The sequence below is a fragment of the Podarcis muralis genome, chromosome 1 (assembly GCF_964188315.1).
Source record: "Podarcis muralis chromosome 1, rPodMur119.hap1.1, whole genome shotgun sequence".
In the NCBI taxonomy this organism is placed as follows: Eukaryota; Metazoa; Chordata; class Lepidosauria; order Squamata; family Lacertidae; genus Podarcis; species Podarcis muralis.
In genome coordinates, this window is record NC_135655.1 from 114,437,151 (window position 1) to 114,450,870 (window position 13,720).

Below are 13,720 nucleotides of genomic sequence, written 5' to 3' on the forward strand. Positions count from 1 at the left end.
TAGCAGTCACAAGAATCAATGCATCTGCACTATGGCATGCATTGCAAAAAGAATGCTGGGTCTTTTTGAGCTTACAGACCTCTCAATGGTTTTATCGATCCAGACTTTACTTCCACAAAGCTACTATATAAAGAATGGTCTTTTGGTGTTTCTGCGGCAGGAGTCAGCGTTTCAGTGCTCTCAGAAGGCTCTTAACAGATGGACAGAACGAAAGCAGAGCCAACCATGAAACCCTCAGGAACAGAATCCCATAAAAGGAAAGAGGCTTTCACAGCCAAAAGGTGATAATTCAAGTAATTTTTACTCAGTGTAGACCCACTGAAAGGAATGAACATTACTGAGTTAAGTCTGTTTAGCAACAGAGACTCCCCTCTTGGTTTCAGGTCCTAAGGAAAGGAAACCCCCAGGTGATAAATTTAGGGGGCTGGGCACACTGTTTCATCGAGTCCACTCTTACAATACTTCTAATCAACTCAACTGATAAAGACCCAACTCAGACGTTGCTGTTGGCATAGCTGGTTTACTACAATCGATGCACACAAGTGTGCAACTATGTTTGCCTCGGGCTGGGCACTTCCATGCTGCTAGCTCTGTAATAAAACTCCAGCAATATGGGAAACTCCTCTCCGATAATAAACAATATCACGCATGGGTCCTCCATCCATAAATAAATTTTTATCATTATATCGCCCTCTACAAGAGATGCAGTCTGCGTCTGGAATCAGGGTCAATTTCCAATCAGTTGTCAAAGCTCTGGCTGTCTATGAAGGATGAAGCAAATGATATTCAGACAAGTCAGAAAAGCTGGTAGGAAGAGTGAAGTCCTTTGCAGTAATTTGGAGCCGTGGATGTAATAAAACTGCACCAAACCACCACAAAAGGGTCCATGCATGTCAATTCTCAAGGCAGCCTCAGAGGCTGGCCTGTTTTTCATCAATTTCTAGCTGCCATAACTTCTTGTACTGGTTTGTCAGAGAGGCCCCTTCTAATATCTAGCTCTCCATGGGGTCCTTTTGAAGTTAAGAATCAGACTCTCACAACCCCATTCACTATGATTTGAATCATTCAGTACTTAAACACATGGAACTGTCTGCCTTGGCCCTATGCCTACTGTTATAAAAGCAAATAAAAAGGTAGAAACACATTATTTTCATTCCTTTCTAGCAGAACAGGATGCAAGCTCACATGCATTCATGGTCTGCGTGATGAGATACTGTTGCCATAGTTTCCAACCACAGGTGTGATGCAAATGAGTGTTGCACTTACCAGATGGGGACATATATTCAGCATTTGCCCTACAAACCACCTGGACTGGCAGGTTGCACATTTGCAAAAAGGCCTGGAAATAAAAGCAGAGCAAATGAAAAGATTGCACTGGTTAGCTGAAGGCAATATTTTTTAAAAATTAAAATTGTCAGGAGTTTTAACCTACAATATAGGTTTTTCTAAACGCTGGTTGCTAAAGCAGGTAAATATGGGACTTGTCAGTATAAGGTTCCAACATTTTGCACACCAAAATCCCCATTTTTACTACTCTAGTTGCTGTTACAGCAAATACGTTAGTATCGAAGATGGTCTGTATTCTTTATTCAATTACTTTTGCATAACCAAGACAGCCTGCTGTTTTAATGGCCTTTGAGTAAGTTTAACTGGTTTAAATTGTAACGCTTCAAAATTAATGCATTTTTTTATTGCTAATACCTTAGTGATTTGGATGAATTTGTGAATAAATTTGGTAGCTAAATGCAGATATCGGTGACTGTTCTCATTTTCGACAGGAGTACTTTTCATATGTTTAAGAAATTTTGTAATTATTACGCTTCTGCTAGCTTGCAAGTAGGGATTTCGATATAATGAAATATATTTTACATACTTGTTTACATACTTGAGCTCTTTTTTAACACTTGTATATACTGTTTTGGTCATCTGCTTTGAGCATAATCTGGAGGAGCGGCATGCAAATAAATTGTTGGAGACAATTATATTCCCTTTCTCTATACCATACTGAAAATGAGAATATTTTTACATGAAGTGTGTTTTCGCTTACTGTCTTTCATTTATTGTTTCATACTTTGTTTTATTTCCTGGTTCAGAAGTAATGATTCCTGTAGCTTTAAAATAATAGAATCATAGAATCATAGAGTTGGAATAGACCACAAGGGCCATTGAGTCCAACCCCCTGCCAAGCAGGAAACACCATCAGAGCACTCCTGACATATGGTTGTCAAGCCTCTGCTTAAAGACCTCCAAAGAAGGAGACTCCACCACACTCCTTGGCAGCAAATTCCACTGTCGAACAGCTCTTACTGTCAGGAAGTTCTTCCTAATGTTTAGGTGGAATCTTCTTTCTTGTAGTTTGGATCCATTGCTCCGTGTCCGCTTCTCTGGAGCAGCAAAAAACAACCTTTCTCCCTCCTCTATGTGACATCCTTTTATATATTTGAACATGGCTATCATATCACCCCTTAACCTCCTCTTCTCCAGGCTAAACATGCCCAGATCCCTTAGCCGTTCCTCATAAGGCATCGTTTCCAGGCCTTTGACCATTTTGGTTGCCCTCCTTTGGACACGTTCCAGTTTGTCAGTGTCCTTCTTCAACTGTGGTGCCCAGAACTGGACACAGTACTCCAGGTGAGGTCTGACCAGAGCAGAATACAGTGGCACTATTACTTCCCTTGATCTAGATGCTATACACCTATTGATGCATGAATGAGAAAATGAATGAATGAGAACACAACCAGTGCAAACACTGCTACTTTTAGCTATCCTTCCAGGCTTAAATCTATTTGCAAACAATTGTGATTTTATTTTCCATCCAACTCTACCCACAAACTAAATGGCAGCCCACTATGCATTTAAACGTATGAAGCACGGAGAAATGTGCTCTTTTCCCACCACCAACACCAGTGGTCAAGCATGAAGAATGCTCAGCCTATAGAATAGGAAGGTGACATGCACCTGTGTCCCCTAACATTACTCAGCTGAGCTGCCTAAAGGCTAGATCCTGGCTCCACAAATGGATTAGAATCATTAAGATCTGAAACTGTGGATTGGGGAACCCTGGACTGTGAGACATCTGTTTGGCCTCTTCTAGCCACATCTGAAGCAAAGTCCTGTCTAGGTTACGCCATGTGGATCAAATCCCAGAGAGGGCTCTTTTGCCACAATAGAAAATTAAAGGTAAAGGTAAAGGGACCCCTGACCATTAGGTCCAGTCGTGGCCGACTCTGGGGTTGCAGTGCTCATCTCACTTTATTGGCGAGGGAGCCGGTATACAGCTTCTGGGTCATGTGGCCAGCATGACTAAGCCGCTTCTGGCGAACCAGAGCAGCGCACGGAAACACCGTTTACTTTCCCGCCGGAGCGGTACCTATTTATCTACTTGCACTTTGACGTGCTTTCAAATTGCTAGGTTGGCAGGAGCAGGGACTGAGCAATGGGAGCTCACCCCATCACAGGGATTCGAACCGCCGACCTTCTGATCGGCAAGTTCTAGGCTCTGTGGCTTAACCGACAGCGCCACCTGCGTTAGGGAGACACAAATGGAGAGAAAGGTGGCAGTGAAGCACTTTGGCTAAACCACCCTTTGTGCCCTGGTCCACAGATTCATGCACAGTAGCAAAGCATAAGGATCTCCACAAACATTCAAACATGCGTTGGGCAATGATAGGAGAGAATGTGCTCCTAAAGCAGTGATGGTCAAACTCTGCCCTCCAGCTGTTTTTGGACTACAACTCCCATCATCCCTAGCTAACAGGACCAGTGGTCAGGGATGATGGGAATTGTAGTCCCAAAACAGCTGGAGGGCAGAGTTTGGCCATCACTGCCCTAAAGGAACAAGGGTACATGGGACGCCCATGTACCAAACTGTTTTGGGTTTTTTTTAAGCTGCACATTATTGATCTTACAAATATATTGAAACAGATTCAAGTTAAATTACAATGAGTAATATTTTAAACGCGGCTCCAGAATATGCCAGCGTGACAGGGGAGGAAAAAAGGGGATTTGCTTTTTCCTCTTATTCTCCTCCATGAAAAGCACAACAAAGGGGGAGCTGGGTAATGACATTTGAGGGATTATTCTCCAATTTATCTGGGGTGGAAAAGCGTGTCTGAAATTTTTTTTTAAAAAAAAAACCCTGGACAAATGTACGAAATATTCCAGCTTTCCTATCAAGCAGTAGCAGACCCTGTAAAGTGAAAAGTCTGTCTGCAATTATAAATGAAAACTGTTCAGTATCGTACTTGGAGTGACAGATTATATTCCTAATCCAGTTATGGTAATAGCCACATTTGTAGTTTAACATAAATTAAGAGTTTAATTGTATTTGTGACTACTTTAAACAAAGTAACAAATTCCTTTGTACCTGTAAATGTAATTTATTGCAAAGCCAGGTTCATTTTCCAAAACAATCTATTTTACACTGCACTGGAATGCTGCTATAATGGTATAATGTAATTCCTGCTGCAGAATGTGAGAAGGGTAGACTCACTGGTAACACAGAGGAGGGTTTGAAGATAAATGAAGATGCTATTCATTCAGGGGTAATTTCATCTTAGAACCATATGAAAGATGTTTCGCTCAGACACAGTGGATGCCTGGCTAGGGATTTCAGTCTATTTTCAGCTACAATGTAATGTTGTTAAATCGATTATGTTGATACTGTATTTCTAATCATGAAGAATTCCAGCTATTATTCTGGTTAAAGAATAGATTGTCAGGCTTTCATTATACTGCTCAGACCCTCTCTCCTCTCTCTCTCTTTCTCTCCATAGTGAAGAGCAACAAGCACAGTTTCAGGTCACAAAGTTGAAATTATAAATTCACATTACAAGTCAAAAAATCAGTAAAATCAAGACCAGGTTGCCTGCAGAGTTGTCTTTTTTTCTGCATAGTAATATATAAAACAGTCTTCTTTTTCATTGTTAACAGAAAGCAAGCTGCTGACCTTCAAATGCGTCCTGAGACTTCCTCTTACACGGCAACATTTTCCTCAATCATGTTTCTGTTTCAGGGGAACAGGGGCATCCATTCCTACTCCCTGAACTCTGGGAAACAATGCTGTTTGGAACACTGCATAGAATACGGTTGTGCCAATATCATGGTCTCCTATTGGCTAGTGCCCATGCCATCCTGCTGCAATGACTTAGTAATGTTATGGCCCATATTTGAGAGGACTGGGGTGGCAGGTGACTTACACAAGCTGATTAGAAGGGCCTCTCAGCTGGGTAGTGGCAGGATGACAGACAGTGGAACCTCATGTTACGCACCATCCTCCTTGCAAACGCTGCAGGTTACAAGCTTTGCTGACCCGGAAGTAGATGCCCCTTGTTGCGAACTTTGCCCCGGGATGCGAGCGGAAGTCGCGAACCGACAGCGCAGAAGCGGGAGGCACCATTAGCAAAAGCATGCCTCATGTTACGAGCGGTTTCGGCTTAAGAACGGACCTCCAGAACAAATTAAGTTAATAACCGGAGGTACTCGGAAACATCTCTATTTGCTGCACGGCCAGTTGCAAATTATCTCAGGTAGAAGGGGCTACAAGGGACTTCTGTCCAGGCCGGTGGGATGTGACTGCCTGTGCTAGGTGAGACTCACTATAAGGAAGCCCCTGACAAGAGATCGCTCCCTTCAAATCCATACACACTGCCCAGGCTTGCACCCCAGGGAAGTCACTTCGGCGCTGCTAACACAGCAGTTTGACTTCACCCGCAGGGGCACACTCCATTGTCTCTCAATGGAGGTTTGGCAGATACAGTGGTACCTCAGGTTAAGAACTTAATTCGTTCTGGAGGTCTGTTCTTAACCTGAAACTATTCTTAACCTGAAGCACAACTTTAGCTAATGGGGCCTCCTGCTGCTGCTGCGTCGCCGCTGCATGATTTCTGTTCTCATCCTGAAGCAAAGGTCTTAACCTGAGGTAATATTTCTGGGTTAGCGGAGTCTGTAACCTCAAGTGTATGTAACCTGAAGCGTATTTAACCCGAGGTACCACTGTAGATGCCAACAATGTTATTACAGAGTGTTCCTAGTTCATGGTGCAAAAAAAGACAAAAGGTTGTATCCAATTAAATTCCACTCAGAAACAGGTCCAATAATTTTAATCGTGTAAGTTAGCCACGCCCATTAATTTCAGTGCTTTTACTCTGAGTATGACTAACATTGGATACAACCCACAGAAAGCGAAGTGACAAGAGCCTGACTTCTCCAGTGTTTAAAAACCCCTGCACTTTGGCAAGAAAAATAGAGGCTGGGAATTATTTTTCAAGATGCTCCTCTACCCTTGATTTCAAGCAGGAAAAACATATGGAAAAAGAACAGCTGAAACAATACTAATAGTGCAATGTCTACTCAGAAGCCAGCCCAGCTGAATAGGATTGCAGCCTAAAACTTTCACACTATCAAGCATATCCCATTTTTTAAACAGCAAGAAATCAGAATGAGGAAATAAACACCTAAAGTAGACTCATGCAGCCTTCCTTAACTGTTAGCTATTCGCACAGTAAGGTAGAAGTGGATCATACTGAATTGGTACTAAATATATTCGCCCTCACATACAAAGAAAGTTTCTAAATGGAAGCTATTCAAAGTTCAACACGTTTAATTGGTGTCTCCCCCCTTTTTTGCAATTCCTCATATTCAATAGTGATAAAACTGAACTTTGGTAGTAAATGAATGGTATCTGGGGCCTATATCAAACCACTATTGTGAATTCTACTGAAGCTGGCTTTCAACTTAAATCTTCTGGGGGGTAGGAATAAAAAAAACAGAGCGGAATGGTTAACTTTGGGTAACTTTGGACTCAGTATGAAATGGCTGTGGCTTTTGCTATTGAGCTAGCTCAAAGTTTGGACCACAAGGACTAATATGCCTGCAATAGAGTTATGGGTAGAATATGAGCTTTTGCAATCCTGGATCATTTAAACTCCAGTATTTGGATGTAAGGTAAAGGTAAAAGGTAAAGGACTCCTGGACGGTTAAGTCCTGTCAAAGGTGACTACGGCGTTGTGGCACTCATCTCACTTTCAGGCCAAGGAAGCTGGCATTTGTCCACAGACAGCTTTCTGGGTCATGTGACCAGCATGACTAAACCGCTTCTGTCGCAACGGAACACCGTGATGGAAACCAGAGTGCACGGAAATGCCATTTACTTTCCTGCCACAGTGGTACCTATTTATCTACTTGCACTTGCATGCTTTCGAACTGCTAGGTTGGCAGGAGCAGGGACCAAACAACGGGAGATCACCCCGTCGCGGAGATTCGAACCACCGACCTTCTGATTGGCAAGCCCAAGAAGCTCAATGGTTTAGACCACAGCGTCACCTGCGTCCCAGTATTTGAACGTACAGCATTTCCGCCCCCGCCCCTGCCGCCATTCACTCTAAAGTGCAACAGAACTTATTTACCTTTGTAGTGAAACTCACAAATTAACAGACACACGCACTCAGAGAAAGAGACAAGGGTTAAAACACCACAGATTAATCAACATCCTGAGACCCTTTCAGATGCTCAGGTGTACAGTGGTACCTCGGGTTAAGTACTTAATTCGTTCCAGAGGTCCGTTCTTCACCTGAAACTGTTCTTAACCTGAAGCACCACTTTAGCTAATGGGGCCTCCTGCTACCGCTGCTGCTGTGCTGCCAGAGCACGATTTCTGTTCTCATCCTGAAGCAAAGTTCTTAACCCGAGGTACTATTTCTGGATTAGCAGAGTCTGTAACCTGAAGCGTATGTAACCTGAAGCGTATGTAACCCGAGGTACCACTGTATAGGTGCCTTGCAGATGTATGACAAAACGTGTCCAGGGGTGGGGAGACAAAGCCTGCCACCCTCTTCCTAAATACTTTCAGAAACTCCCTCCTTCCAAATGTCCGAAGGGGGCTCTTGTTGTAAATGATGACCTTCCCAACCAGTGGCCTCCAGATGTTATTGGACCGCAGCTCCCAGAATCCCTGACAACTGATCCTCCTTGCTGGGAATCCATGGATACCCAGGAGACATCAGGAGCCATTCCGGTGTCCAAGCATCTTAACTTGATCACAAGTGGCTGATAGCCAGGTGCGAAATGCGCCTTGGCACCTGGCAATTTTTGTATGGCCTGGCCATATATCAAGCAGCTCCACAAGAAACACATTCCACATTATGGATGGTACGCAGTTGGCGCTGTGGGTTAAACCACAGAGCCTAGGACTTGCCGATCAGAAGGCCAGCGGTTCAAATCCCTGCAACGGGTGAGCTCCCGTTGCTCAGTCCCTGCTCCTGCCCACCTAGCAGTTTGAAAGCACGTCAAAGTGCAAGTAGATAAATACCTTCCAGCGGGAAGGTAAGCGGCGTTTCCGTGTGCTGCTCTGGTTCGCCAGAAGCGGCTTAGTCATGCTGGCCACATGACCCGGAAGCTGTATGCCGGCTCCCTCAGCCAATAAAGCGAGATGAGCGTCGCAACCCCAGAGTTGGCCACAACTGAACCTTTACCTTTACCTTTTTACCGCAACTAAGTTTCACATCAATCTAACCAAGATGTAAGAAGAATGTTTTGTTCTGTTAACCGCCCTGATATATAGGGTGGTATATAAATTCAGTAAACAATAATTACCATTGTCTCCACCACAACATGCAAGTCTGAACATCAGAAAGAGATAACCAGACTGATATTTTCATTAGTCATTGCTTAAAAATAGCTAGTAAACTAACTTTAACAGATTGGAGCAATATTATTATTTAGAAAAAATAAGTATGGTTTTTTTTTAAAAAAAGGAATCAGCAGTGTATTCTTAATACAGATTCTTAAAACAGATACCATCCCCTTACATCAAAGAAAATTGTTCCATAAAGTTTAAAATCAGATATCTGTTGAAATCATATTTATAGTCATGGCTACTATCAGCTGTCAGACCAAAGAATATTGAAGATAAAGAAGTTCTTTTAATATATTATGGTTAATTTATCATCTAAGTGACATGTGTAGAACAACAAAATGGAAATAATAAAACAATATACTCCTTCGGGAGGGGGGACCTTGTTTTTAAAAAGATTATTATGCTGATGAAGGTAATTATTAACACTTGCTCTATATACACATATGTATTCCAAAAACTATAATATAGGGTTTAAAACTTTTAATGGTGTAATCTACTTCTTTATCCAAGGATTAGCTAAAATGATTATATATTACACTAATATTTGCTTATCAAAATAACAGCACTTTCCACATTAGTGGAAATCAATATTATTAACGACAATTGCGCCCCATAATTGGGGATGCTTGTGATCAGTGTCACCCATCAAAATTAGTATTATTTATGTACTTTATTCACTTCCCCCATCTAACACCCCTTTTTGAATTAAAAGTTGAAAAACACTTTTTAAAAAGATTGCAGCATAGTTTTACTAACATGTAAATTTCTTGCTTTTTTCCAAACATTTCTCTGAATGTGACTTTTTACATTTTGGGCTTTATTGTTATGTATTACTTTTAATAAACCTTTACATCTTTGTATGCTTTCTGATAAGCACAATCCTGTACATGTTTACTCAGAAGTAACTCCCGTTCAGACACAGTAGGTCATATTCCCAAGTACATGTGCCGAGGATTCCTGCCTCTGTGGGACTTACTTCTGAGTAGTCATGTATAGGATTGTGCTGTAAATCTCACTTAGTTCTTATTTAATTGTCCTAGATCAATGTCCAGTGAGTGGACCTATTAAAATCAATAAATAGACTTTCAAGTCCATTGACTTCATGAAGTCTACACTTGAGTATGACTAAGGCTGGCTATCACCCTCGGTTTTTGTCTTTTTTACATTTCACGTAGTTTGCTTACGTTTTAAGAGTGTCATTTTGATACAGAACATTGAAACATTTCAAAACGATTATGAACTTTGTTTTTTCAACACTGCAAACAGTTACGTCACTGTTCCCTCCCCCCCCCCATTTATAAATGAGAAAAGAGAAAACGAAACACCTTTTTAACAGCGCTGTTCAGCTCCGAAGACATTACTATTATTATTATTATTTATTGAATTTACCACCCTATACACAGAGGTTTCAGGGTGGTTCACATCTGTTTGTTTCAAATTCCAAGTACAGTGGTACCTCGGAAGTCAAATGGAATCCGTTCCGGAAGTCCGTTCAACTTCCAAAATGTTCGGAAGCCAAGGCGAGGCTTCCGATTGGCTGCAGCCAATTGATTGAAGCTCCTGCAGCCAATCGGAAGCCGTGAAAGCTGCAAAAGCCGCATTGGACATTCGAGTTCCAAAGAACATTCGCAAACACTCATTTCCGCGTTTGTGGCGTTCGGGAGCCAAAACGTTCGAGTCGCAAGACGTTCAGCAACCAAGGTACGACTGTAGTACAAGTCCAAGTAGCATTAAGTTTGTATCTGCCCTCTATGGTACATAAAATATCATTTTTCACTCCGACTTTGGCTCAGTTTGCATGTAATGCTAATCCAAACCACTTCTTCAGCAAATGCTTATGGGAAAACTGGGCATCCTACCCAATTTTAATTCTGAATAAGGCACCAGAGGCTGCTAGTTCTTGCATATAAACTTTTACAGAGTATAAAGGTTTAATTTTGTATACAAATACTCCTCTGACTGCAAAAGCATGAACTTGCTATAAAATATAGCAGAGGATAAATATACAAATGACATCAGTGGGAAGCCTACAGATATGGAAGGGGTGTGTGTACAGTGGTAGCTCGGGTTACATACGCTTCAGGTTACATACGCTTCAGGTTACATACACTTCAGATTACAGACTCAGCTAACCCAGAAATAGTACCTTGGGTTAAGAACTTTGCTTCAGGATGAGAACAGAAATCGTGCTCCGGTGGCACAGCAGCAGCAGGAGGCCTCATTAGCTAAAGTGGTGCTTCAAGTTAAGAAGAGTTTCAGGTTAAGAACGGACCTCCGGAATGAATTAAGTACTTAACCCGAGGTACCACTGTATATGGATATATTATTGTCTACTTATCTCCTTGCACACACACCCCAAAGCAATGGACCTGCATTGAGTCAGTGCAGATTGCAAGACATCTAATGCTGTACTCGTACAGTTCTGGATAAAATACATAAGCTCATCCTGTGTTAGGGACAATATTGCCGCTTGCTACCTTGTGTCCTGCTGCTCCTCTCTCAAAAAGTACGTCTTGTCATGGATCATTGGCCCAAATGTCACTGACAACGCCTAAGGTGGGAACAGCGGTCCCGTTTGGATGCCGTGGTGAGCCCTAAACCATGGCTTGCCGTGACAGAATGGCATCTGAGTTCATGCTACCCAATCATCCATCAGCGTGTTCCTCCCCTAATGCAAGAGGAAGCAGCAAACCATGAGCCAGGACTTAATGCGATGCACAGTGATTGTGACATTTCTTTTCAAAGAAACCACAATCTGAATCCAAGGTTTGTTCTTGGCTTCCGGGTCATAGCACACTTGGAGAGAAACAAACCACAAGGGCTGGTTCGGACCTCACGGAACGCCAAGGCTTGTGGTTTGTTATTTCTACTCATGCTACACAATCACGGTGGGAACAATTCGGAAGCATGTATTGGCATGCTACTCTTTCACAGTAAGCCCTGGTTTGTGGCTTACCACGTTGTCTAGACGCAGCTGAAGTGCGATAAAATATTTTGCTTCACATTTTTGCTACGCCTCCGGAGAGAAAAGAGCATTGCCTGTGTACATCCAACGGGAACACAATACAGTGCTACCTCAGGTTAAGTACTTCTGGAGGTCCGTTCTTAACCTGAAGCACCACTTTAGCTAATGGGGCCTCCTGCTGCTGCCGCGCCACCGGAGCACAATTTCTATTCTCATCCTGAAGCAAAGTTCTTAACCTGAAGCACTATTTCTGGGTTAGCGGAGTCTGTAACCTGAAGCATATGCAACCTGAAGCATATGTAACACTGTACAACACAACGGTGCAAAAGTCCTTTTCATTTCAGTAGGGCATGCATTAATGAAATGTTCAGTGGATGGGGCCAGTTGTTCTCGGATACATTAACACGTGCCAAGTAGGAAAGTAGAACGATGCTTTTACCTGAACAGCAAGACAAGCAGCATTATCAGAAAGCAAAACTTGTTCGTCTGTAAAATAAATAAATAAAGTGCAGGACAATTATTGGAAATAATGACTCCTTCCCCAATGGATAATTGCAGATCATTTGGGGGTGCAAAAATAAATGGTGTACAAACATAAGGAGACAAACTGATTTAACACGAATCACATGCCCCATTACATTAATGTAGCTTTAGGAAGCCTGTGGTCTCAGAAATATTTCCTTTAGCTCTGCCCTGCAATTTATCGTATGGTCCCAACAGTTAAATCCCTAACCGATATGCATGTGTGTCTGAGTGTGTGTGTGTGTGTGTGTGTGTGTGTGTGTGAGAGAGAGAGAGAGAGAGAGAGAGAGAGAGAGAGAAAGTTCTTGTGTGTGCGCATGCCTTGGGCTTTTCCTTTTTAAAAAATAAAATAAACGGGCAATTATTCATTTCCTAATAGAAATAAAAACAAACAACTTCATAATTCCTCTTGCTAAAAAGTAAAAGCATACAGAAATCTATATATATATATATATAAAAACCAGCTTGCAGTTAATATTGCGCACTGTGTCTAGGTCTGTCACACAAAAGAAAGATGACAAGTACACAGCAATAAAAATCCCATGCTTAGAAGACTAGGGCTGCTACCTATTAGTCTTCATTACTTTGCAGTCTTCTGACAACTGTAGCAGGCTGCTGAGCCCCAAATGGGGGCCATAATGTGATCTGATGATATATGAAGAGCTGCTAAAGGGAGCCTGAACCATCCTAGCCTATACATTTTAACAGTTCCTTTTTACCGGGAGCCCACTTTACCACAAGACTTCAAAAATCTGCTGCCTCAGCTATTGGCGCAGTAAATCTGCCAACTGGGCCTGCAAACCACATCATTTTACACTGCCTACAGCAGCCAATATAATGAGTCAATAATAAACCAAGGACCTTATAAGGCCATGAATAGCTGGCTTATATTGGCAGGTACAAGTTTAGCAAAAACCTATGGCCGGACGACCACCACAAAGGATGCTCGTTTTAACAAGGTTCTTTCTCCCCACTTACCCACCCACCCCTTCGCACCCGCCAGGCTCCAGTTAATTACATCGCTGCATATTTAATGAAACCCCGCCCCGTTAAGTGCAAAAAATAAAGTACTCACCTTTCAGCGGCTGATACAATGCTGCATTCTGAGGCCAAGGTTCTGCAGCTGCAGAAGGAGAAAGAAAACAATTGGATTCATTCAGAATTTTAAAAAGCCAAAATGAGCATTAGTCATTAGGGGTTTTTATTATTAAAAACAAAAAAATACCAGAACCCTCTCTGTTTAGATCAGGTTTCCTCAACCTCGGCCCTCCAGACGTTTTTTTCAGACTACAATTCCCATCATCCCTGACCACTGGTCCTGCTAGCTAGGGATCATGGGAGTTGTAGGCCAAAATATCTGGAGGGCCGAGGTTGAGGAAGCCTGGTTTAGATCTATAAAGTGTTCCCTGCCACCCTTTACTTTATAAACTGCTACACAAATCAGCCGCCACTTGCCTCATACCCCAAAAGCCTCTTAGACCAGTGTTTCCGAAACTTGGGCCTCCAGCTGCTTTTGGACTACAATTCCCATCACCCCTGACCACTGGTCCTGCTAGCTAGGGATGATGGGAGTTGTAGTCCAAAAACAGCAGGAGACC

The 13,720-nt window shown here is 42.4% G+C and overlaps 1 protein-coding gene across 3 annotated transcripts in view; it reads right to left on the reverse strand.

Moving 5' to 3' along the window:
* The window catches only part of MTX2 (metaxin 2), a 38,726-nt gene that overhangs the window by 10,233 nt on the left and 14,773 nt on the right, over nucleotides 1–13,720 (reverse strand). For 2 of the 3 annotated variants that reach the window (XM_028748787.2, XM_028748797.2), the window contains exons 2-4: nucleotides 13,198–13,245; nucleotides 12,040–12,086; nucleotides 1,267–1,339 (exon numbers count right to left, since the gene is read on the reverse strand). In XM_028748787.2, the coding sequence (XP_028604620.2) occupies nucleotides 1,267–1,339; nucleotides 12,040–12,086; nucleotides 13,198–13,245 (168 nt within the window). Of the gene's footprint in view, nucleotides 1–1,266; nucleotides 1,340–12,039; nucleotides 12,087–13,197; nucleotides 13,246–13,720 lie in introns of those variants that run through there. The other variant, XM_077916708.1, reaches the window with a different exon arrangement.